General features: G+C 29.3%; 1 protein-coding gene across 1 annotated transcript in view; it reads left to right on the forward strand.

Moving 5' to 3' along the window:
* LOC116768383 (protein O-mannosyl-transferase TMTC2) overlaps window positions 1-23,994 on the forward strand; it is a 61,976-nt gene extending 37,982 nt beyond the window's left edge. The window contains exons 4-11 of the mRNA XM_032659089.2: window positions 2,179-3,145; window positions 10,279-10,393; window positions 17,845-17,930; window positions 18,174-18,436; window positions 18,767-18,907; window positions 19,007-19,091; window positions 19,311-19,489; window positions 21,374-23,994. Coding sequence (XP_032514980.1) covers window positions 2,179-3,145; window positions 10,279-10,393; window positions 17,845-17,930; window positions 18,174-18,436; window positions 18,767-18,907; window positions 19,007-19,091; window positions 19,311-19,489; window positions 21,374-21,541 — 2,004 coding nt within the window. The 3' untranslated portion in view covers window positions 21,542-23,994. The remainder of the gene's footprint in view (window positions 1-2,178; window positions 3,146-10,278; window positions 10,394-17,844; window positions 17,931-18,173; window positions 18,437-18,766; window positions 18,908-19,006; window positions 19,092-19,310; window positions 19,490-21,373) is intronic.
* Window positions 23,995-26,324: the final 2,330 nt, after the last annotated feature.

Raw genomic sequence — 26,324 nt, forward strand, 5'->3', positions numbered from 1 at the left:
ACCAAAAATAAAACATATCGAACAATAGAATTCTTTTAAATGGAAACTCTATACAAAAGGTTATATCAGAACATTATTTTTGATTCATTTTATTAGACAGAAATTACATCTATAGCAAAATATTCAATAAAAAACTTTTTATTATTGACTAAACAGAGTACAATCTTATATATATGATGCATATAGAATAACTGTTATTTGAGTATTAATTTCTTCGCTGACATGGGAAATGGTTCAAATATATTATGAGCTAACGCAATATCTAAACACCTCATGATTAATTTATTGCTAACATTAATTTCTCTGGGATTTCCTTACCTGTATGTATCTCGCGTAAATGGCGCTGGAAATCTTACACGGCGTCATTTGTTCCACAGGGTCCCTATGGGCTGGGGAGGGTCGTTGTAGTTACCTTCATAAATCTTTTCTTCGGGCTTCCCACAACTAACAAGCCAAGCTCTTGTCGAACCCTGTGCCAGTAAATAACAGCGAAAACTTTCATAACTACCTCTCAAGATCTATATACGGTCTTAAAGCAGTCGAAGAAACAATTTTTAAATTAAATTTTCCGTTTCCTATTTAGAGAGAATTCTCTTCCTTTGTGTTTTCCTTTTGTTTATTTAGAAAAAATAACAGTGTAATGGAAATAATTTTCAATTTGGTACTATTCTCATACCTTGTATGTCTGGCGGTTCTAAAAATGTTAATTTACGTTTTACGAAATTCTCCATTCCCATTCTTAAAATTGTTATATCACGAAATTTTAATACTTATTGAGCAATAATAATTCTATAGAATAATCTACATAACTGGTCACAACACAAAGCGGTAATAGTAGTTCTAACAGTGTTTGGTCATTTGATTCTTTAAGTTAATAATAGAGAGAGTCCGTACAACATTTTATGGAACAATGTAATAAAAAGTTTAGTAAATTAAGATTTATGGATATTTTTGAAATTATATTTATATTAGTGACATCTTAGTCATCTGTTACATAAAAAATATGTGAGTCTGACGTACATATTTTATGAATTTCGTATTTCTTTACTGAAATAAATATTAAAAGTGTGAAGAATTCAACCGTGGGATTTATTTTTCAGTAGATTTAGTTTCCACACTGGAAGAAACCTGAAATATGTGATAGTACGTTTTAAAACAAGAAACACTTCCCCTTTAGTTTTACAAGAAAGGATAGTTAAAACAATGGCGTTCTCGATTAGGGTTACAGGATGTTTATCGAAAGCTATTAGGAGGATAACAGCGCTCTATTATTGTCTTTTAACTCTTACCTAAATATAATTTATATACTTACATCTAGTCTGTATAGAATATGAAAAATTGTCATTGTCATTATTTTTATTGCAATTGTTCTTTCATCATGTAATCTATTGTTACGACTAGTGTCTTGTTTAAATGACCAACGAGATGAAGTTTTTCCTGTAATTTATAATATTGTGGAAAAATGCTATTTTTAGATAAGTTGAGGCAAATTTTGACAGATATTAACGAATTCTTACTGAGTGGTGATCAATCAAAGTTGGGAAGTTTTTGCATTAAGGTTCCAATATTTAAAAATAAAAGTTAGAAACCATGTGCTTTTAGAGAGACTCTTATCTCACAATAAATAATACATCGGCATAATGATAAATAAGGATTTAAATAGTATAATATTACATACATTTAACTATTCTGTTTCCCGACAAACGATTTGTTTTTCTAATTTATGAAATTCTGATGATTAACATTTGTTAAACAGATTATTAAGTAAACTCTTTAACCGGTACTATATGTATTTCATCTAATTAATGATAAATTCTATGCTAAGCGTATACTTAATTTGAATGAAATCTACAATTCATCATTATTTCTTTACTTTTTAAAGGTTTTCGATAGATTATTCAGTAGAACTTGAAACATTGATAGTCAAGGGTTATTGAGGTTAGTGGGGTTACAGGCAATACTGATAGAGCTATTATTCATTTATTCAAATACCGGATCTCATCTAAGATCTCTTGTAGACAGTTCCTTTTAATAAGACCATTAGGTAGATTGCTTTTTCATTTTCGTCTTTATACATTGTGAAAACAAAATAATAATAATAATGTATTCTTTTATTAAATATATTAAGTTATTTATAAATGAGAAAAGGTAAATAAAATTAGAAATTTTCTTTTGCAGTGTCGATGGAGGAGCATATGTGCGCTCAGCACTGGAGGTTTCGTTCTTCTATACTGGCGCCTGAGATTAGCGGGTGCGCCTTCCGCGTTCGCAGCAGCTGACAACCCAGCGTCTCGTGATCCATCTATATTGACAAGATTTTATACTTTTTCATATCTACCAGTATTCAACTTCTTACTCCTAATATATCCTTTTCAACTCAGTTTTGATTGGTCCATGGATTCTATCCCAAGAATAACAACACTCTTTGATATAAGAAATATTTACTCGCTCATTTTCTATGCGGTAATATCAAAAGTGACTTGGATAGCGTTATCCAATGAAATGATAAAACAACAGGAAAGAAAAGAAAAATATTTTAAGAAGCAAAACAATAAAATAAAACATAAATGGAATTACAACTCTAAGCAATACAACAGAAGACAAGATTGCGAAAGAAAAACTATTATACCCCATAAAGAAAATGCATCTTTCAAAAGAACAATATGTCCATGTAATGGATGTAAGCATACACTTACAGAGGAACATACCAATGTATGTAGAGCTATTAACAATAATAATACGGTAATGCATCAATCTACTTGTGTTTGTCCAACAACTGTGGGTAGATCTAAGAAAGATAATTCTCAAAAGAACGTGTACCGTAGTCCTCAAGTCGCAATGCTATTATTCACAGCGTTTATGAGCCTACCATTCGTGCCAGCCAGTAATATTCTCTTTTACGTCGGTTTCGTTGTTGCGGAACGAGTTCTGTATATACCCAGCGTTGGTTTTTGCTTCTTACTTGGATTAGGGGCAGGCACATTGACGAAAAATTGGCGCCGATATGAAATGCGCAGTCGTATGTTTATGTCGGCTCTATTGATAACGTTATTAGCAATGAGTAGTGCGACCATGCGCAGAAATCTAGATTGGCGTGACGAGGAAAGTCTATTCAGGAGTGCCATACACATCAATCCACCAAAAGGTAAGCAAACTATTTTTACTTTTTATTGGATCACTATAAATGTAAATTGGACAAAAAAAATATTAAACTTTACATATATATTGAAGAAATAATGTAATATTTTAAACTATTTAAAAATATAGCTTACATGTTTCTCAATTAACATTTCTCGTTACTGCTAAAAGACCTGTACATCCTGATTGCGGGTTTAAATGGAATAGTCAGACTTTGCTCCTATTTTGAACCTTGCGACTTTATTGTAGTAATTCCTTCGTATATTCACAAGCTGTCATGTCACATAAACAATTCACAACTGTTTAGCGTCACCAGTGATTTGCAAGTTCATTTCAAATTTCCGAGTTCAGTGTTGCGAGCAAGCATTGCGTCTCCACCCCTAAACTTTGTTTGAGTTACTTTCTCGTCACTCAAAACTAAGACACAATTAATTTGTTTGAGAGACAGCTACAAAGTACCTGTCTACGGTGCGTTAGTTCTACAAAGTTGCAAAAGAGGCTGTCACGGGCTACCTACTGAGTAGGATCACTTGAGAGCTTTTAATGTATTCTGCCTCTTCTCGTAGTCGGACTCTTGACCCCGCTACGACGCTATGAAACATGCATATTTACTGTCCCAAAGGATCACCGGTTTTCCGTTTGTATCAAAATACGTAAGAAAGAACTTTCAAACTCTGTTTCTAATTCCAACTCTTTCAATTCGTAAAATGTTTCCCTTAGATCGTGTATTGAATTACCTGTGTATTGAAATTGCTTCATATGAAAATTGGATGAGGCCCCATCTGGTAGAATATACAATTTTGATTAACCCTTTCGCCTTCTTTTACGTTGTTTTTCCAGTTTCGTTGTCGTAAGGTAACATAAAATCTTGATTAAAATGACTTGCTATTGTTTTGTTCATGGTTTTTTCCTATTTTATTCATAAAGTAATATACTTTTATAAATACGTTTTATCAAAGGTCACGTATGTGTTTTATTATTTTGTAATATTAGAAAAACATAAATAATAACTTCAAATGGTTAAATTAATTAGCAAAAGAAAGCTTAACACAACATACTTATAAGAGTAGGAAATTACTAAGAGCTTTTTATTACCTAGAATAACGGCAACGCCAAAACAAAATAAGGTTGTTAATTAAAAATTTAATAAATTAATTTTTTTAAAGGTTTATATAAATTCTCTTTTGTTCTTTTAAATAAATTAATAATAATAATGATAATTTCTAAGTATGATATCGTTTACTTACTAACTTTGTTTCTTCACAAATTTTGCATGTATCAACAAGTGAACATGTTCGTATACTAAATCTGTTGATAAAGCTATATTTCACAAACGACAAATAAGAGAGATAACGAAATATGCTCTAGTCAGAAAAACAATATTTCAAGTAAATTATGACACTTTATCGAAGGGTTCGATGTTAAACTATCTAACTCCATTCCGATTGTGAGATAAAATAAAGCTAAGTAAATCGCCTCATGAAACTTCTATTCTGATTGTATTTTTCTTGTTCGAGTTTCATAAATATTTTTTTTTGTTTTATTTCTTAGTTTTGTTATTTTATCCTCTCAGCAAATTCATCATCTGTTGAAATAATCCGATTAAATTTTATTTTAGACTATTATTCTTTAATTCTCATATTTCTTGTATTATTTTGTACATTACTAATTTAAACTCAATTTTATTCTTATTTTTGCTCAGAATTAAAATAATAAGTTTACTAGTTTGATGATGTCATTTAATTTTATATCGTTTAATAATTTAATTAAAAATTAAAATAAATTAAAAAAATAAATAAAAAGCCAGACTGTAGAGATATTAATAAATGCCATACATTCCAATAATATTTTAAATAATTATAGTTATATAAAGGTGTAACTGAAGGATACAAATTTTCAATTTTATTTCATATACTTTCTACTTTAAACGGATAAAAGCTTTCTATGGAATTTACCAGATAAAACCTTTTTATAGAAACTCTTTTCTTTCCGATTTAACAACGGATTTCAAATATTGACTTCAAAATTGTCTTACTGCTTTATTCGTAGAATCTTTGCGAGCTGCATAAGATTAATGTGTTTGAAACTTACGTTACATTAATATTTGCTCCATATCACATACACATTGTAGAAAAAGAGTAGGTACTGAAGATATTTCTATTTTTGTAAAACATCAATTGTATACTATCTTCAAGAGTTTATGTAAAGATATTATTTTAAGACTATTCATTTAGTCAAATAAGTTTAGTAGTAATAAAGATAAATTTCAAACAGATGTAACGTGAAAATACTGCTCAAAATATTATTAGATTCTCCTTATATGAGATGCTAAAAGCCACTCCAATGTATTTTAGCTTCGAGTTGCGGTATCCATTTACCATTTTCTTTGACGTCGGTGGAAATTGGATTATTTTGATATTATTGGGTACACCGCAACTACGACATTATGTTCATATTTTATTTATTTAGATGGAATACCTTCTACAATCACTTAACTTCTTTCATAATAGTTAAAGTATTATAATTGTTTATCATTATCAAAGAAGATATGATAAGGTAATTTATATAAATTACAGAGGCGCACAATAATTTACGCCTTTAAAATGATATCATATTTCAATTTGAATTTATTAGGAAGCAAATGATTATTTGGTAAAGAATATTGGATTTTAAGTGACAACACTTCGGATTCAATTTTATAACAATTCAATTAACATTCAAATAAAATTAACACACTCCACTAAGCGCTCAAAACTCTTTTGTTGCTTAAATAACTCGACAGAAAATTCTTTTACCTTCGCTGAGGGCTGACTCAATCCAATTTGTCTCGGCGTGTATTCGAAACAAGGCAATCACTGGCGGTCCCCTATTACGATTCGCTCGGAAAGACCTGGCGATCTAATCAGTTAAGCTTAAAGCTTCATCGAATACACCTTTTGCAGTGATAACTGTTCTATCGAACTAGATGTAGATTAGTGTCAGAGTAGATTTGTAATTGAAATCCTGAGTCTCAATTTGTTGAACACAGTTTGCTATGGTAAACTCTATTGAGAGATGGGTAGAACATGGAATTTTGATTCATACACATGCATACAGCCACATGTGGATCCGCTTAGGATTTAACTATTAGTTTAGTTATTATAGAGGAGTTAGACGTCGTCGTTACATTATCGAGTATATCTTACTCTGTCCAGAAATTCTCATTAATATTAATCTCGTGAAAGACCGCTATTGGTTTTTAAGCTCGTCCTCAAAACATTTTCAGAATCTCATTAATTTGACTTTATACATTCATATATAGAAATACCTTGAATGCCGTATAATAAAATTAATAATTTCGATTAAATAGGTCGCTACCACAAATGATAAATTATAATATTAATCTGCGGTGTTAAAATTCAACCACATAGAAAATATTAATTATTTGCTTCACTGAAATGAAAGGATTATGTTTTACTCGTGTGTTTGATATATATTTCTGCATTTCTATAATTCCTCTTTTCTATTGTTTTCTGGCTTATCGTAATCCTTCTAGTTTTTGTTAAAGAAAGAAATTGGAAAAATATTAAATATGTCACATTCCCTATTGATTTTTTAAATATAGAGATGAAAATTAGTACATTCACATATACCTACATTGGCTAGAAATTATTTTCTATACCGTTATCAAACACTCTTAATTCTTAATACTCACAAAAGATTTTCAGAAAGTCTAACTTTATAGGTTTTTTAACCAATATTTCACTATATTCGGTGCCCTCAATGGCATTAATTTAATATTAACCAATAATAATTGATCATTTTATTTCATTAATACTACATAATCATTAATAATTTTTTTATTCAAATATAATAATAACTTATATTACAGCTTTGTGTTTGGTTAACATAACTATACTCGTATTTCTCCTTAATTTCATATATTTCATATACATATTCCGCATTGCAATATTTCTAAAAACAGTTAATTTTTATGAAAAACAGAAATATGTCTTTTGAATGCATAAATTAATTATAATTAAAGCTGTGAACAAAATCCCAGTTTGTTATTTCGCAAAGCCTTGGGCAGTCAATGTTCCCTAACTTTGTGTTTGAGTACAGTAAAAAATATGAGATGTTTTTGATACTTTTAAAAAGTGTGTTTAAGCTTTGTATGTTTATAATTGTAGATATATTTTTCTTTTGATATTACCGACAAAGCATTTTTTCGGTTAAACTCTTTACCAGTAGAAATAATCTGAATGATATTTACTTTGCAGATAGAATAGATGTGATATTTTTTTTTTGTTATATGCCCATTTTTTTAAATAATTAATACTAAGTACCTATTACTTAATAATATATTTATATAGCTTTTCTGTTAGTATTTTTAATATGAAAAACAATAGACTTTTGTGTATATATTTTAGGATGAAGATATGTTGTCTATGTTTATTATAAGAAAGAAGTTACGTCAAATAAAACCTAAACTTTTATTGTTGCTGCAAAAGAGGCACACCTAACGGATAAGGGTGGAAAACCCTCCATTTTTCTCAGTGAAACGAGCCAAAAGAGGTTAACTTGCATCGTAAAAGATTAACAAAGAAAGCGTGGACGGGCTTAGAAAACTGAACCCTTCTCTGATATGATGGAGTAGCTGGAATGAATAATATAAAATATATACGGGTAGAAATATGAGCATTTCTGCAAAAGTGCTTCGGGTGTTTTAATAAATTGATAATATTCTACGTACCTACTTTACTTGATAACAAAAATATTGTATACATAATTCACTGAACATAGCAGAAAGAGCAAACTTATGCGTGCACATTGCAAGTCAAAGTTCTATCAATCATTTTGCGGTAGATCGAGGTCATAAGTTAGTCAATGCTAGGTCCGATTAAGGTGAATCTAGTTCACGCCAATAGCGCCTCTATACATGTCACGTCCCATTGAAACATAAAGGCTATTGACGTACTCGCGCTTGGTCGAACAACTGTACCTAACTATGGACAATTTAATATACATCGACTTACGCTATTTAATTAGTTTCATGCGTAACATATATTAGGAAAAGATATTATTTTTTGATTGAATAACGTTTTGTTACCAGACAGAAAAAATGTATTCAATTTATTCCAATAAATAACGAAATTAATACTATTTAGAACAAACAAAAACAATTGTTGCGAGTGGGGTCTTTTATTTTTTTATTCGTAATAAAAAATGCCATAATACACATACAAAGCGATGTTGTTAACATAAAAAATAAATTGTGGAATTTTTAATTTGGCTGAAAATATGTTCCGATAAGGTAATTAAAATGGTTGAAATAACTAAGATACGCTAAACAAATAAATATATCAAATCTAGTTAATAACTCTCTCGAGTCAATTATATACCGATATTAATTAATGTCAAATTACTCAGGTACTCTATGAAGCAATCCATTGACATATTGTTTATTGAGCCAACCTCTGGTGGTTCATTTAATATACCTTAAAGAAACAGTATTGAATTTTCAAGCAAATACCTATTTCTTTTTAAATGTCTAAAGACAAAAGAGAAATTTATTTTAAATTTATATCATCAATACACCAGATTTACACAAATAACGAGATTAACGTCCTCGTAAGTGCAGATTTTAATTAAGGTCTCATTATTATCAGTTGTTTACCTCATCTTCACGCGTTAAACTACGTATAAATGAAAATGAATTTTTGTAAATTTTAATATTCTTTTTTGTTATGTTTATTTGAATTATTGCTATACTAGGTTTTGCCTGTCACTTGTTCCGCATAGACTTAGAAATACGGCGTAGAGAGAAGTGTATAAAGTGTGTTAACACAGCACATATGTTTACCAACAGACATCAACGTTCGTATTCTGTGTCACATAACTTCGTACACATTATAACTGCAGTACCTACATTGAATTCTGTGTTAAATTATAACCTGGCTTAGTGTAATGTCTAAGCTACATTACTGTAAAGTTTGATCAAATTTGTTTTGTGGTTTATGCAGGATAAAACAACGAATATCATACATACATCCATATATTCATACAAACAAACTTTTAGTAGTTATAATATTAGTACATTTTTAAACTACTATTTTTAAATAGATTAACTAGTAGATATAAGGAAGGTAACGAAATAATTATTTTTTCATTTTCGTTTGTTTTGCTGCTTCGTAGTTCCACCATGATCATAATTATCATAATAATCAAAATCGTTTTAGCAATTTAAGAGAGAAGAAGTGAAAATCTTTTATACAACCTTGCATAATATCGTCTATGGTGCTATTAGTGCTACATAAAAATCTGATGCAAATGAACAAACCTATTATTTTCAAAGGAAAACTCACATTCATATTAAATAGCTCAGTAAATGTTTAGTGGTTCACTTTCATTTGATATCTAATATAGATTACCTCGAGCTTCCTACACCGGACGCGGTGTTAGGTATTTCCATCGGCTTTTATACTAACAGCCAGCACACTGTTTTCTGTCATAAAGTGTTGTTTACTTGAATATTATAGTACTAAATGTATTTTGTTAGTAAGAATAATTATGGCATATCTTTTTTTGGATTTGAGACGCCAATATTATGAAGACGTAAATACCAAAACGTTTTGCTTCGTCGCCCAACCATTAAAATTCCCATCATCCCTTTAATATTAACCTGAAGTCAACTCATATTGAAGTTGATTAACGGAGTGTGTATTCCGGTCGACCACCTAATCGCTCCCATGACGTTTCCATTTCGTGCCCAAGGGAGAAATATACGTTTTCTAAAAATTTTATATCATCACTTTTACTTTTTACAAAAAGAGAAAGAAATCCTTGTTTTTTCTACAATTTTCAAACGGGTTGATAGTTGTATAAATTACATTTATAAAATGATTAACACTTTCAATATACTATACTATCGCATACCTAATATGTTCTTAATTATATAAACTTTATAACCATAATAATTATGATTTTCATATTGAATTATGATTCTGACAATAATATAATATTAATGCAGTAATTATGACTTACTGACTACTTATTTATCGTGTGAAAAAAAAAAGTAAATAAGAAATAACAATATAAAAAATTTAATGTCCAAGTAAAATATGTTATAATATGGGGTCATTAAATTATTTGTTTTTTCAGCATATGGAAACTTGGGCAGCGTATTGATCACACAAGGCAGGCTGGCAGAAGCTGAAGTTGCATTTGAGAAAGCACTTAATTACCGACCCAACATGGCGGATGTTCATTATAATCTGTAAGTATAGAATATTGATAAACAAAAAGTTATTACGTGAAAATAGTAGATATCCAACGTGTGCTTTTCGTTCATATTTATATTCATCGCATAAATTTCGATTTCACGCTACGTATGCTCGAGTTATGGGCATAGCGGGCTATGAAAATTGGCGGAAAACGCGTCCCATTACCAAAACAATAAAAATTATGTATTTGATATTACGGATACGGAAACATACTTTGACATAAATTATTTTATAATCATAAATAGGAAATTCTAAATTGTTAATCAATTTGTTTTAAAATACTTCTCATTTATATTGAATTTTACAAATAAATAGATTGATGACTAAATTAAAATTTAAGTAATGCAATAATATATTACGTTATTTCTTGTATAGAAATGGGAAACACAGACTCCGTAGACGTCCTCGAGGGGACAAAAAGGCAAAAGGTTTAGTCTCTTATCAGGAAACGGAAAAGAAAAATATAAGGAATCAAATTCAAATATCATTAAAAGTCCAACGTTTGTTATAATTTTGACAGTTATTGATTGACGAGTTTTTGTTATAAGACTTGTAACGTAGCCAGAAAACAATCTAATTTTTCAATAATATAATACAAGTGAAATGATATTCGGACATTATTAAATAAAACGGTGTGTAACTCGTCATTGAGATCTATTGTTAAGTTAGTGTAATACGTTGCAGTAATCGCAAGCCTAATATTTTATATACGACACGATCAATAGTCACGCGGTGGCTGTGTCATTAATTCACTAGGCTTCCAGTTCTTGAATTAATCGGGTGTACTCCTCCTAAGCATCGGGTTTCCGTACAGTTTCACAAATTAACGTCAAGCCATACGATTACACAATATAATTACTGGAAACGACAGCGCTTCAACTTTTCTCTACAACAATTTATCCCTTTCTCGTCCAACTTGCCTCATTTAAATAAATAGAGAGAAATTTCAACTAATATAACCACTTTTTAATTCTCATGTTTTTGAAATATATGAATGGAACGATGAATTTTCTACTTTGTTTTCATTATTTTACAAAAAATATTATCATTCTATTTTTATAGTAAACTAGTTTTTGTCGACTTATTACAAATAGGAATTTTGATTATAGGCAGTCTATGTCGTAAATTACATGATGTTATTATCAGTAAAGGTGGAACGTTAGACAGTATAAAGCCTTGGATGTGTAATTTTCTTATATATATATTATATATAAACGACGTGTTTGGAGGATGAGTTGCCATAAGAAAATGGGCGATAGATGTTGGCTACGTGTTGCGCCAAATTAAATAACATTTTGCCTTATGCTTAATGACTTATCCTTAACGTTTTTCCATTAAATCTTCATTCTCTTGATAAAAACTCCAATTAATTCTTTAAAACGATAATGTTATAAAAATATGATATATAAGTATTTGATATTGCTGTTATGATTATGGAGTTACTTTTATGATAACCGGAAACCGGATATAAAATTAACTTAACTGAACACAGTTTCATATATCGGAACATACTTCATACATACTTAAAAATAACTGAACCATAGTTTCTTAAAGAAAATTTACATTATTCATGCAGTGAGACAATATATTGTATAACAATCAATATTTTCTGATATTGTTTTCAATACAACCCGTAAATAATAACCGTTGTTTAATTTTGATGTGAACAGTTATTTCCGATATCCATTTGCTTTTAATATTTATAATGGCGGCGTTGTTGTAAAACGACAGTTTCCATAATACCCAACGATATGCGAAATAAAGATTTATTTATGAACTATTATATTATTCTCTGCTACAAAGGACATCATAGGTATTATGCTAAAAGCAACTATATCTGACGTCAGTCGGTTAATTAAATTCCTCATTATATTCTAAGTATATTCCTTTCTTATACTTTTACAAAAATAATGAAAGACTTTTTATATTTATAACACGTAAAATTTTATATATTAATGTAATTTTTATGGAATAATCATCCACTTTAAGTGTAATATTGTATGTAAGTAGCTTTTAGTCCATTTCATCGCTCTACAGACTTTCCACGTCGCGTTATTCAAATAATGACTTTACAGCTATTATAATAGTCCTCGTATCATATCGTTTTATGTGTCCATCAAGTAGTAAAAAATATAACCTGACAGCCTTACAAAATATAGTGTTGTGTATTTACTAGATCGTATCATTTCAAATTATGTAAATTTCTACATCCTTTTCCAGTCGAACGAATTAAATTAAAAAGCTGTAAATAAAATATTGAATTTATTTTAATTAAAGTAACTTTGAGCTAGATATAACGAACATTTTCGTATCCTTTATATATGTGTATTTGAAAAGACTTGAACAAATAGTTATGAGAAGACAAAATCACTACTGCACTTCTATTACTACCAGGATACTTTATTCTTTTATTATTTTTATGTTATCCCTACGTATCTGTACAAAAAATAAAAAATGGGTTTATCTAAACAGTAAGGTATCATAGATCCTCCTAAAGATCGTCGATACATAGTAAGGAGTATCAAAATATGATATTGTAATGTAGTTAAAACATGATTATAGCAATTTATACCCAAAAGTTTACTTCACGTCATTTTATCTAGCATATTTAAGTACATTATAATAGAATACATAGACTTAGACATAATATAATCATATCTGGCATGTTACAGTATGGAGATATCATCTACATCCACGACTAATTTGGGTACGGAATTAATTAATCCAAAAACCTCATTAGCAGTGACGTAGAATTATAATTAGTTTTCCATAGTTAATATAATTACAGTTCATTAACACTATTTCATTAAAAAAGTTAGTTTTAATTAATATATTAGCAAATTGACAGTTAATCGGAGAGCATAAGATAATTATTAGCCTTCTCGTCTTACGTTTATTTTCAGTTATCGAAAGCTCAAATATCATAAAATTATATTTTTGTTATACTTTTTTCAGGACATAAAAACGACGAAATGAATGTAATTCTTTAATACTTACATAATAATTTTCCATTATTTGTATAACATGTTTTCCATTGAAGGGATATATGTATATATAACTCGGAAATCAGTTACTTATTACCCACGCTGTATAAACTTTTGCGTCAGGGAAAAAAATATGAGACTCATATTGCGTTTTATGGAACCCTTTTTTGCTTTAAAAAGTTATGAAGTATGTTTTTGGCAGCGGTAATTTGGCTGTGACTCGTTTCTCGGTTATTGTTACCCATGTACATGTTGGAAAGATTTTTATACTAATTATCATATTATAAGCATTAATTACGTAATGATTTACAATTATCTATTAAGTATTTACACGGACGTTAAATGAAGTTTGATCAACTCTCAATGGTTTAAAAAATGATGTTTATAAATTTCCCGAATTTTTTATATGAATCATAAAATAAATTTTATAAGATATTTTTATGAGGCAATTATTTACATCCATTTAAATGCAACATCTGTAAATGTGTTGACATAGCTTTAAATTATGAGACTCCCGAAAATTAAAAGGAATATAGTATTAGGTGAAGATTCTATACAAAGATTAGATTATTCCAATTTTGGCGGTAAGAAATCACTTGAGCACGTACATGTCTCTAGAGAATTTATGCACGGAAGGGTGAGGTCACGCTGCTAACAAGTATGGACGAAAATAGCATAATTTACAAGGATAAAATTTTGTAAACACACTGCAGACAGTAAGCTTTATTGAATTTAATGTTTAAAGATCAAATTAACCTTTTTTTTAGTTACTTTTCTCGAACTTTTCTTTAGAGTTAATTAAAAATTGCAGCTGTAAATAAATATTTTAAGTTACCAGATATATTTTTAATCCTGAAATTACTTTATCCATTATCAATCAAGGCTTATGATATACCTGAGGTGCGATTTGAAGCTATTTTACATCGCTAACAACGAGTATAAAGCTTGGTTCTCGATAGTTAAATTCCATTACTGGCTGTGCAAATCCAGATTCACTTGACACCGTTTCCATTACGAGAAAATGGAAGCAACGTACGCCGAATTGAGTACAGTCGCGTATATCTGTACATACACTGTACGGGTATGTAGGCGATGCGAGTGCAGTCGGGACGCTAGCGTGTCCCAGCGGCGATAAGGCGTAGATTAAACTCATGTTTGCTCACACACACATATTTAACATTCTCACCAGACGCGACAACACTTGCTAGGTATTTTGCATATCGCTTGTTTGCGAAACAATTTGGTTTGAACGTATTTGCTAGCTAGGTGGATATCGTTGCAGAAGTGTTTAAAGATATTACTCTATTTTATTAATTTTCCCACCATCAGTTTGGCTGCTACATTACTTTGATATAGCCGAATTATTTTGTACAATTTCATAACGTAAGTTTAAGTGAGGTTTTTACAATAGCCCAGAATTTATAATAGTTTATAGTAATACTTTGAGTGTAACTCACTTAATATAATAATTTTTCAGTAACATGTTAACTCTCAGAAGCCTTGAAACTTTTGGGTTTAAGAAGTCTTTCATTACACAATTTAAAGACGTACTAAAATTTGTTTGTTGATGAGTAATAAAGATTTAATAGACTTCTCTGCTAACCTCCTAAAAATTTTATATATACAAAGTGCCTAAGAATTGAAGTTTCTTTACAGCTAATGTCAGTAAGAACCTTGAAGGCTCGAACTATATCCGGCTTAGGTAGGAAATTTACTGTAGTATTACCTATCAATGTTCAACAATGCTACTAAACTTTCGTAGTCTAAAACAGTTGGCGTTTGCAAAATTGCAGTCGAATATAGCAGTAAAACGAATCGATTAGAAAAAGGAAAACTAGTTCAGTTTGCAAAATTTCTGTGAGAAAGGTTGTTTTGATATAACTGATGGAAATTTAAGTTTTGATAGGAATAACGAAAAAACTTTGATGTGAATAAATTCACAAACCTAAAATAGAACCCAACATATTCTCCATTTCTGTTTTTCACGTCATAAAAAGAATTATTGGGATATATTGTAAAAAAAGAAATCAGTAAAAAATAAACATCCGTTCTCTCAGAGGAATGATTTGTGCTTGAAATAAATGATTAAATGAATAGATTTGTTGTAAATAAACAAGTGTTTAATCTTTTGTACGTTTAAATAAAATATACTACACTGAGCTGCACTTAATTAAAAACGAAACCTACAACTTTGAGAGTAAAAAATATAAGGATGTTTAAAACTTTATTATTCTATATAGCACAAAATATTGCAGAATTAAATATTGCTGATAAGCTTGTCTAGTATAGTATATAAATTTGGTACCACTACTCGTAAACACTAGATTCATATTGGACTGAGCAAACAAACTTATTTCAACAACATAGCAGATCATAATTAAAACAATATCAATAAATCATAAATTACATAACATCCTGCATTAATTAACTGAGAGGAGTAAACAAAAGCACCGCCCTCAAAACTAATCAAACATCAACACGAATCCTAAATTAAAGTTTAATTTGTTAAACTATCTAACGCGAAGTTATAACGAGAAATATAATAAATTTCAAAACGTGTTTAAATAACAGGTAAGTATAAATTTAATTTGCCAGTTTGTTAACTTTTTTGGTGGAATGTAGGCACCGCACATCGCGTGACTCTGTTAACGGAAGCATCCCTACTCCTTCGTGAGCTTTGCCGCATAAATTACTTTCAATTCATTCGCGCGTTTGTCAAAGGTACCTCGTGAAACAAATAATTTGTCAGCGCCATTAATATTTATGCATCGTTAACATTAAGAAATCGTTACTGTTTTAATGAAGTCTGTTGTTATGCGTCATTATATCCAGCCTCGCAATTTCACTCAGATATTATAGCTATAGTAAAATTATTTATTGGCACAAAGTTATTAATTCAAAACAAAACAAACAGCCTAATGATTTTGTGGAAACTTTGTTTCTATTCGATGGCCAGTGACAAAATACAAAATAACCCAATTAAATCTGAAGTTCATTCATTACTTTAAATTTCCGCTTCCATAAATTTATAAAAGTTTCGTTTTATGACAAATTTTTAATTTTCACTAGCAACCCTCTTTCTAGCAACAAACTATGCTTTTAAATATATTGCTACCTGTTATTAACTTAATAGCCTCAAAAGACAATGCCTAACACCAAAATGCTTTTAGTAACATTTAATGACGTACGGCCTATTATTGCACGATTATCATAGAGTGAAATATTATCTGCGGCTATTCGTATATTCAGTATTATATATAAAATCATTGCATAGAATAGGATATAATAAATAGGAAGTACATTGTTATAATTAGAGGGGAATTAGTAACAAATTATTGCTGACGTAGACGAGGCACAATAGCTGGGGAGGGACGATTCTCATTACTGTACGTTGAGCCCACGTTGAGCCCGACCCCGTGGAACTTGCATTATTCATGCGGACAATATTGCACCGCCGCAACTATGTATTATTGAGGTAGTTTTTATCATACAACACAAATGACAAGCTGTCGTGATGAAAACGCTCATCAAATCTGTCAAAGGTTTTTCACATATTCATAACATGTCTGGTTCGATTAGCTTTTGAATTAAAATGCTATCAGATTTCTCTAATACGTTGAATACATAATTTAAATAATTATAATTTTAGCAGTAACTGGAGCTACAGTTACAAATTTTCTATGTAATTGCATGTCGATAATCAGTAATTAATATGATCGTATTGATTAAATATTGATGAGCGTTATTATTTATCATAACAATCCGATACGTCTCTGAGGGCGTACTTCAGACGACTAATTCAGATTAATAGGAATATCAGGCACTTATAAACGCTGATATTATTTCTCAATAAATAAAGAACATAGAGATAATGAAATATAAAGAATAATATTTATTATACTCCTAAAATATAAGGAAACAAATAAAAGATAAAAAACAATGACGTGCATTATTGTTTATTTCAATTAGTAAAGTACCTTAACCTACACTAACTATTATGATTCCATCTATTAAATAATAAGCACAATGCGTATCAGAAGACACTCATAAGTAATATAATGGGAAGGGTAGAACTATGTCAATATTCCCACTTAAGTACATTATTGAGAGCTTTATGTCTCTAACTTTGGTCATCTCATTCTAGTAGAGTAATTAATGTCAGTTCTTTTATACTCCCTACTATTTATATCAGTTTAATGGATAGAAATTGCTAAAGATACTGTGACACAATTTTTTTTTATTTGTTGCAATATAAGTGGATTAAACAATCCAAAGGGAATAAATAACTAGTTTATTGAAAGATAAAAAAAAATAAGAAAAATAATGATTTTTAGTTTTGATATCTTCATTACGGCAAATGGAATCAAGACTTTTAAGGATCAATGAAATTGAGGGTTTTTGTTATGTAACTCGCTAAGATGTAAATACAAAACAGCAATTTACTTATTTCGTTGTTTCAGGGGAATTTTACATCAAAACCAAAGACGATACGGAGAAGCTATCAAAAGTTTCGAGAGGGCAATTTACTTTCGGCCTTCCATGGCCCGTGAGTATATTGTGAATGTTATTGGATTTTTTGTTTACGTCAAATATTTAGACGTTATGGACAATCAGAAAAGTTCACCAGAACTATGTAGATTATACAAACCTGTTTTCCTCATTTTTTGACGAGATCTATTTCTATTATATTTTTATAACACCCCGATAATCTTATCTTTTTCATTTTATATGATATTAGTATCATGATATCAGTATCTAAAAATCATTATTACGTCATGTAATTTTGTAGTGGCATACGTTAATTTGGGGACATCACTTATGGCGGATGGGAGGTTGGCTGAGGCTGCGAGTGCATTGCGGGCGGGTGCACGAGCTGATGGCCTGCGTGTTCGAGATCGACGAGAACATGATGCAGCCCGAGTGTCCGCACTAGTACAGCTTGCCTCGCTACATTCACAACGAGGACACTGGCATAAAGCTCTCTCAGCGTATAAGGATGCCTTGCAAATATTGCCTGACTCAAACGCCCCCATTGTAGGCTGGACTCGACATGTATGTACTCCAAGTTGTACATCTTATGAAATCCTCTTGGCAAATCTCCAAAAACTTTAGCGTCCATTATATATGCACAACAACTTTGTTTTATAGCTTTATATATTTAACGGTCTGTAATAAACTCACACTCTTATTTTATAAAGTCTTTTTATTTTTATACAGTTTTATGTTGTGTAAAATTTCAATCTTTGTTAAATTTAATAATAAAATATAGTTTAAACTTATACTGGATAATATAATTACAACAACTTTATAGCCACTATTTCTATACCTTATCGTTTAGATATAAACAATTAATATCTAAATATGTGAAAATATTTTTCTTAGAATGTATTATCGATGGCAAGTAAAGTGCATATGCAGTTACATCAATGGACTCAAGCTGAACACAGCATCCTCTCAGCGTTGTCGCTCGCCCCGAATCATGTCGCTACTCACCTTGCTCTAGCGCAAATTGTTTCTAGAAATGTAAGTGAAATTAGTGAAATTTGAAAATAACTTAATCAAATCCCATCAAATCACTTCATGTAGGAGGTGTCCTTGACTAATGATTATTTTATTGTTAAGGTAAGCAGAAGTATGGAAGCCGAGGTCTGGTATAAAAAGGCAGTAACACTTGCTCCGGATGATCCTACAGTTAGAGATCAGTTTGGTAAAAAAAAAAAAATATATCTAATTTATTCCAAATTATCATATATCAACGAAAAAAAAAAGAAACATTTTTTAGTTATAAAACGATAAATAATCCCGTGCTCCCTAAAAAGTTCTTATTTATTGCTTAAACGTCTGAATTTTTGTGTGTTTTATTACGAAAAGCGTTATCTCGTAATATTGTTTGATAAAACAACAATATAAGAACAAGTTTTTAAAGGTATGTTCCTGAGATCGCAGCGCCGTTTACTCGAATCTGCTGAGCAGTTGGTAAAAGCCGCTCGGCTCTCTCCAACTAACAGTGCTCGTGCTACAACGGCGGCTCGTGCCTTAAGAGACGCAAGGCGATGTCGATCAGCCGAAAGATGGTATGCGAGAGCAGTGGAATTGAACCCTGAGGTGAGTGTTTTAAGACACAGAATAATACTTATAACATTTGTACAACTGGCTCTATGGAACAAAATTTTTAGATTGTGAGAATTATTTACACCTGCTAAAATTATACTGTCTCTGAATAACATCATACAACTTTGAGTTTGATCGAGACTCAATAAATACATATTATTGTTATAGATGTGCATTAAAATGTCTGAAATAAATAGTAAATTTTGAAGAGAAAATAGTCCGAGTTTGCTATGCTAACAACCTTAGTGTCAGCTTTGATGTGCGGGCAGTTGGGTCGTGTGACCACAGATGTATAAACAGAGATTTGAAGCATTGTGCTCTAGACAGCCAATTTACAAAGCGACTGCTTTCTGGTTGACTAAAACGATAATTTACCTGTTAAATTAATAAAATATATTTGATTCTGTTATTTATAGCACTCGAGACAAATTTATTTTACCATCACCTACGTTCTTTAGTAAGTGTAGAATATATGTGTAATTATGTGAACTTAATGACTCTGATACCATTTATTAGTAATCATCATCAAATATAATTTAAGGTATTCAAAGACAAATAAAATAAGACACACAGACTGTTATGAATTATAAAATCAATAATAATCAATGTTCTGTTCATAGTACAAAATCTAATATTAGTTCGAACACACGTTCAAACACATGTGACTTTCAAAGGACTCACGTTTGTATTTAGTTTTCTCATAAAGATGTCATGTTAATGGGTATTATTCAGATTTTCTCGGTATTGCTTAACATTAGCAATAGACGTCATAATTTTTTAATTTTACTTCATGCGTAAATAATGTAAAAATACACCGTGAAAGTATTGGATATATGTACATAAATAAAATATCAAAAAGCTATCCAAAAGTATTGTATGTGACAGGATAAAAATAAAATCAATATCATATATTATTTCATAGGAAGTATTTTTTCAAAGCTTTAAAAAATCATTTTTACTTTTGAGCTCGATACATATTTAAGGTATATTCTTTTGTTTTTCATCCTTTCATATAAAATATATAAAACGTGTATACGCAAAAATACGTTAATTAAACCTCCTTTATTCTGAAACTTGAGACATCCAGTGTTCTATAAAATTTATTTTATGAAGAAAAATTTGTATGACTTATATTTATTTATATTCTCTTTTACGCTTTAATCTAGAATGCCGTGTCGTCATATAATTTTTAGTACGTGCGTCCATGACTCTCGGGGGTACCATAAACTCAATTTATGTTTTTTTTGCATCAAAATTTCCACATTATCAGCAAATTATTAAATTTTTATTATGTTTTCATGAAACTTAAATTATATTTATTGATATGTCTGAAAGTTTTGTTTATGTAATCATGTTAAGAAAAAGGATTATACTTAAGTGAACTTTGCTTTAATATAGTTATTCATTTGCATCTAGCTTTTGGTTAAATACTAAAGAAAAGTGGAATTATTGAATATTTATACAATTCGAAACCTGTGAAATTTATAAGTCATTTTATTATCCTATCATACTGTATAGGCTTTACATAGTAAATAGTTTAATAATAGAAATAATATAATCAAGAAACCAAGAATGTTTATTTTCTTGGTCAGTTTGATACATAAATAATAAAAAAAATAAAATTATTTTATCAATTCGAAAATTAATCAAATTCGAAAGTACAAAATTTCAAAAGCTTCAGTAATGCCTTAAAAGATCCCGAATGCTCTGTTTCATTAATAATAATTAACAAAATATACATTGTATAAAAGTTGCACTATAAAAATAAAAAATGATACGCTTCTGAAATAAATAGGAGTCGTCAAATTTCATTGAGTCGTAATCCGGAATAACAGACGGCTATATGACAAGTTCGTTAATACAAATTGTTTGTTGCAGGATGCAGAGCATCATTCCAATCTCGGCGCAATCTTGCATTTGAATGGAAAATATGTGGCAGCTGCCTCCTCATATCGCCGGGCGTTACAATTGCAACCTAATGATCAAATTACAATCACGAACCTAAAGAGAGTCAGAAAACTAATTACCAACCAAAAGAAAAAATAAATTAAACGTAGTTATGGCGTTTTTGCACAACATAACCTGATATTGTCAATTGCCAAAATCTAGATTTAGATCCAGATTGTTGATTTTTTTACGTATTAAGTGTAGCCACATTTAATTGACAATTATCGAATTATTTTTTACTTATATTACGCAAACAGAGACGTTAAATTTTTTTTCGTTGGAGAAATAATCGTCGAACTTATATTTGAGCGCCTCGTGAAGTTATGTAACTTGTTTGACCCATCTATTAAAATTATTTAAAAAAAAAAAACACGTCGAATCTCTTGAAATATGAACCAAAAAATTTTGGAAATCATAATTTAAATATATTCTATATTCATGTTCTTTTTCCATTTAAAATAATTGTTTATATTGAAATAACATTTTGCGGGGTGCTATGTAACTAAAGAAATCTACTTTTCGTATATTGATTCATTTAATTAATTTTATAGTTTAAAATTTTTTGCATTACAAGCTCTTAGGATATGTTGATGTATATTTTTGATTATATTTATAAAACAACTTATTAACAACTCATTAGTCATAAATAAGTTGGAAATGTTGCATGACATCAAATTGAAGATACTTGCCAAATAAATTGTACCTTAAATAACATGCTTTTGAAGCTCGGTTCTGTACGCAAAATATATTTACCCTTTAAATATATGTTCAAAGATGTTTAACGAAATATTTAGATGTAATGTTCAAATTCAATAATCCCCGGTAACTAAAATTTTTAATGCACAAAGGAATTTATATTTGACGCATACATTTTGTCTTTAACTTGTGGTACTAATTCAACTCCAGGAAGGGTCGATGAACAACGCTGTAGATGTAGCTAGTATTGTATATAGATATTTTAAAGTGACAATTTTATACAAATACAAAAATTGTATTTTAAAGATATTTTCCCTATAATCTCAAATACGGGAAAGTGCTTGTTGTTACTTTGTTTCGTCTTCCATTATAGTTTTGTATGGTTCATTTATTGAGTGTTGATATAAAGGCTGGCGTATAATTTTCTTATACAATTAAGCACAGAAAATTGAGGCAATTTCAGTTGTTAAATAAGGTAATAGCTTCTGAACAAAAGTTTTGTTACCAAGAATAATTTCAAGCTAGAAATTTGAAACGACTTACCGTTATTGTGCAACTAAAATTGCTACTCCATTTTAAGCCTAACTTCCTACTTATTAGTTAACGACCTTTCAAACTTTCGAAATTGTACATACTTTTTCTTATTTATACAATATATAAGTTTTATACTAATTAAAATTCGTGTTATCAAGTGAGTCACTAAGTTATTTGATATGTTATTTTATTTGAAATAAAGTCTGAAACATATCTATTTCAAAGTTTAGATAAATGAAACAATGATTGTTAATTCGTGTTAAATTGTAAATTAAATTTGTAAATAATACGACAATGACGTTAATGTCATACATAGTTCATAGTATTTGAATCTCTGATGTACTATTTTTGTCATTTTCTTCTTACACCTGTGACAATAAATATATATTACGCTTTTAATAATAGAAAAATGCCAAAAAAACCTGCCTGTTTATTTTCGTTGTCATTTATGAATGCATTTCTGTTTTTAACATTATTGCATTTGAAATTAAACAATTAAATACAACTAATATGATAATATTGATTTTTACGTAATAAACATAAATTAAGATCAATTTTATTTTCAAACGTCTTAAACGACAGTTATGTTAATGTCACATCGAAAATGTTGGTGTCATTATGATGATACGTTTGGATCGTACAGAAAGTTTTAATAACACAGACATTCAAGAATATATCTTGCAAAGCCATCTGAAACAATCGAACTTCAATAAGGAATGTTACCACGCTGTCGGAATAACATCGCCAAAGTGGTCTTTACCATCAAATTTATATATTGGAACGGTTATAAGAATATTCACAGTGACATAACTAAATTCAATTAAAACGTGTATTATGATTGTTCCGTATTTCGCTTTATTGATTTAGTTTTTATCAGTGTATTGAAAACCGTTAAAATTTAAATTATATTTTATGTGCACATTAAATGTAACTTCTAGAAATTACAGGTGATATTCTTCAAAAAAAAAAACCCATACAGTCTTTTTGAACTTTGTATCATTTCTAGCACGAATGACACTTAAAAATATAAACGTTATTTGATTATGAAAAAAAAAAAGTTATCGTTTCTCGTAAACTTTATTACTATTGTCTTAATACTTTAATGACTCTCCTATTTTATATAAACATTTAATCTTATTTATAACTATTATAATAATACCATACTTCCAGCTAAATCTGTTTATTTAATGATAATCTACCATTTAATGTAGGCTCACATTATATTTTAAGATTGAGGAATTGTAATCATTATTGTTTTTATACTAGTTATGTATATTCATGGTGTTATGCAAGTAAAACTGCAAATTCCCAAAGTGATATTATACGTTGATAATTTTGTAAATAAAAGCTTCAATATTTTACATTCTTTGTTTTATTTAAAATGGCGTTAATCCGATCAGGAGATTATAGCTTACACCATGCAACTGCGTAATCAATAAAAAAGATACGTGAAATATTTTACTGAGTAATGAATCTTTTCTAAACACCTTAAAGTTTCCTGCTAATATTTGAATGTCGTAATGAATGCGGAACAGAAAATCTTGATAAAAAATTTAACTTCACGTAATGAAGTGTCTGTACGCTTAGTACGAATTTACATCTTTTAACTAAACGCGCTCAATTCAAGGTTTCAAGTCGGTGTAAAAACATATTAGCCATGTTTTTTAATCAACAATAGAGTTATATGACTGTTATTCTCATAAATGTAAATAATTAATTTCAATAAAAAACACAATTAAACGCAACGTAAATTACTAAGTTGATGTTACAATGTACGTAACATCCTACTAGTGTTTTAAACGTCAAGCTATAGGTTAATGATAGCTTAGCCAGCTAATATATTGGCTGCTGAGATATATGTATACACACATATATATGTATATATATCTCAGCAGCCAATATATTATATAAGGGATTTATAATTCTATATTTAGAACGAGTCAGAGTATTTTCATCCTTATTTCATTGAGTTAAATATAAATTTATATTAATAAGATTAATTGTGTTTCGTAGAAATAACTTGTGTTAACATCTTGACACATATTTATAATATATACTGAGTTTAAACATTAACGAAATTGTTATATAGTTGTACTTCTGTTGATTATACGAACTCTTAAAGTTTAAAAGGATCAATCGTCCTATCCAAAACGGATATATTGTTTGATATAATTGCAATATTTCTAATTTATTTATTTTATGGTAGCTAAATTTCAATGAAGGTTGATATCTTAAGTCTACCAAGAAATACCTAAATACAAATAGTAAAGACGCTTCAGAAACGTGACTAATTCATTAGATCTAACTAATGTTTGTCTAAGATCAAAAGCTGAGTGTACTTCCAAGATTAGTCATGAAAAATTTTAGTAATTTGGTACTAAACAATTTTTGTGTTTTATTTTTTTATACAATGAATATAAATGACAAAATTATAAAAGCTTTTGATATTAATGAAAAAAAAACAAAAAAGATACCCAGGAAAGTCGTCACATCAAGAATACACTTAAAAATACCAAGGCTTATTATTAATTAAGTTATAGTATTAAAAATTTACCTTTTATACATTTTTTATAATGTTTAACCAAATAATAAATTAAAAGAGATCCATTAGATAGCCAAACAGTATATAATTCTACATATAAGCAAAAAACACGCTTTTATAGCTAACCAAACAAGAAAATAGAATTTTTTTTTCAATTACAAAGAAATTATATTACAGTAGTAGAAGGTCAAACGATCATTAATAGTTTATCACCTCAAAATAAAATTTAAGTTGTTAACAGAATAAATTAATTCAGAGTAAAAAGCTTGGGGTGCTTCATATTAAATATTACAATAATTCTAGTGGCAACTATCTATGAGAGGACAGATATGAAATGTAATCAAATGCACCCCACGCTTTTCTGAATTAAATTATTCTGACATAATAATCATAGAATACAAATTATTTGAAGTCTTAGCCCACGTAAATTTCTCTACAAACTACAATAGTCTTCACTCTTTTCATAATACAATGACATAATGAAACGGTTGAAGATTGTTAATTTTTTTTATATTTTCCTTAAAAATTTTGTCAAAAATGGGAGTATGTTCTGTGGTTAAATCAAACTTGTCTCCATCTATTGTCTCCACAGAAGGCCACTTCTTTTTAAAACTAAAGAATGACATCTGATGAAAACTTTAATGTTCTAAAATTTTCTAAAGAGATACTACCATTTTTATAAATTATCCTCCCGGGATGTAAGAATGATCAAGTGCACTATTCAAGTCATTTCATTGGATTGCAATGAATATCTTATAATGCGATTTAAATGTTGAAAGAAACTTTATAAAAAGTAGGTTTAAGTATAAAGTATTACCTTTACCTGCAAGATGCATTCTTATAATATTAAATATAGAAGCACTCGGATTTTTTATTATAGAAGTTACCTGTTCATTTTGATGTACTTGTATCTCTGACTACTATAAATAAAGAAGATTTGTCTAATTTCAGGCTTCTGATTAATCTTAACCTGATTATAGTCTTTTAACAAATTATAATTTCTTATTATTATAGGAAGAATAAAGGTAACATCACCAATAGTCTTTTATAATACAACCGGATGTCACATTGATTAAACTGAAATCTATGTTTTTTAACAATTTTTTATTT

This window comes from Danaus plexippus, chromosome 4 (genome assembly GCF_018135715.1).
Source record: "Danaus plexippus chromosome 4, MEX_DaPlex, whole genome shotgun sequence".
Lineage (NCBI taxonomy): Eukaryota > Metazoa > Arthropoda > Insecta > Lepidoptera > Nymphalidae > Danaus > Danaus plexippus.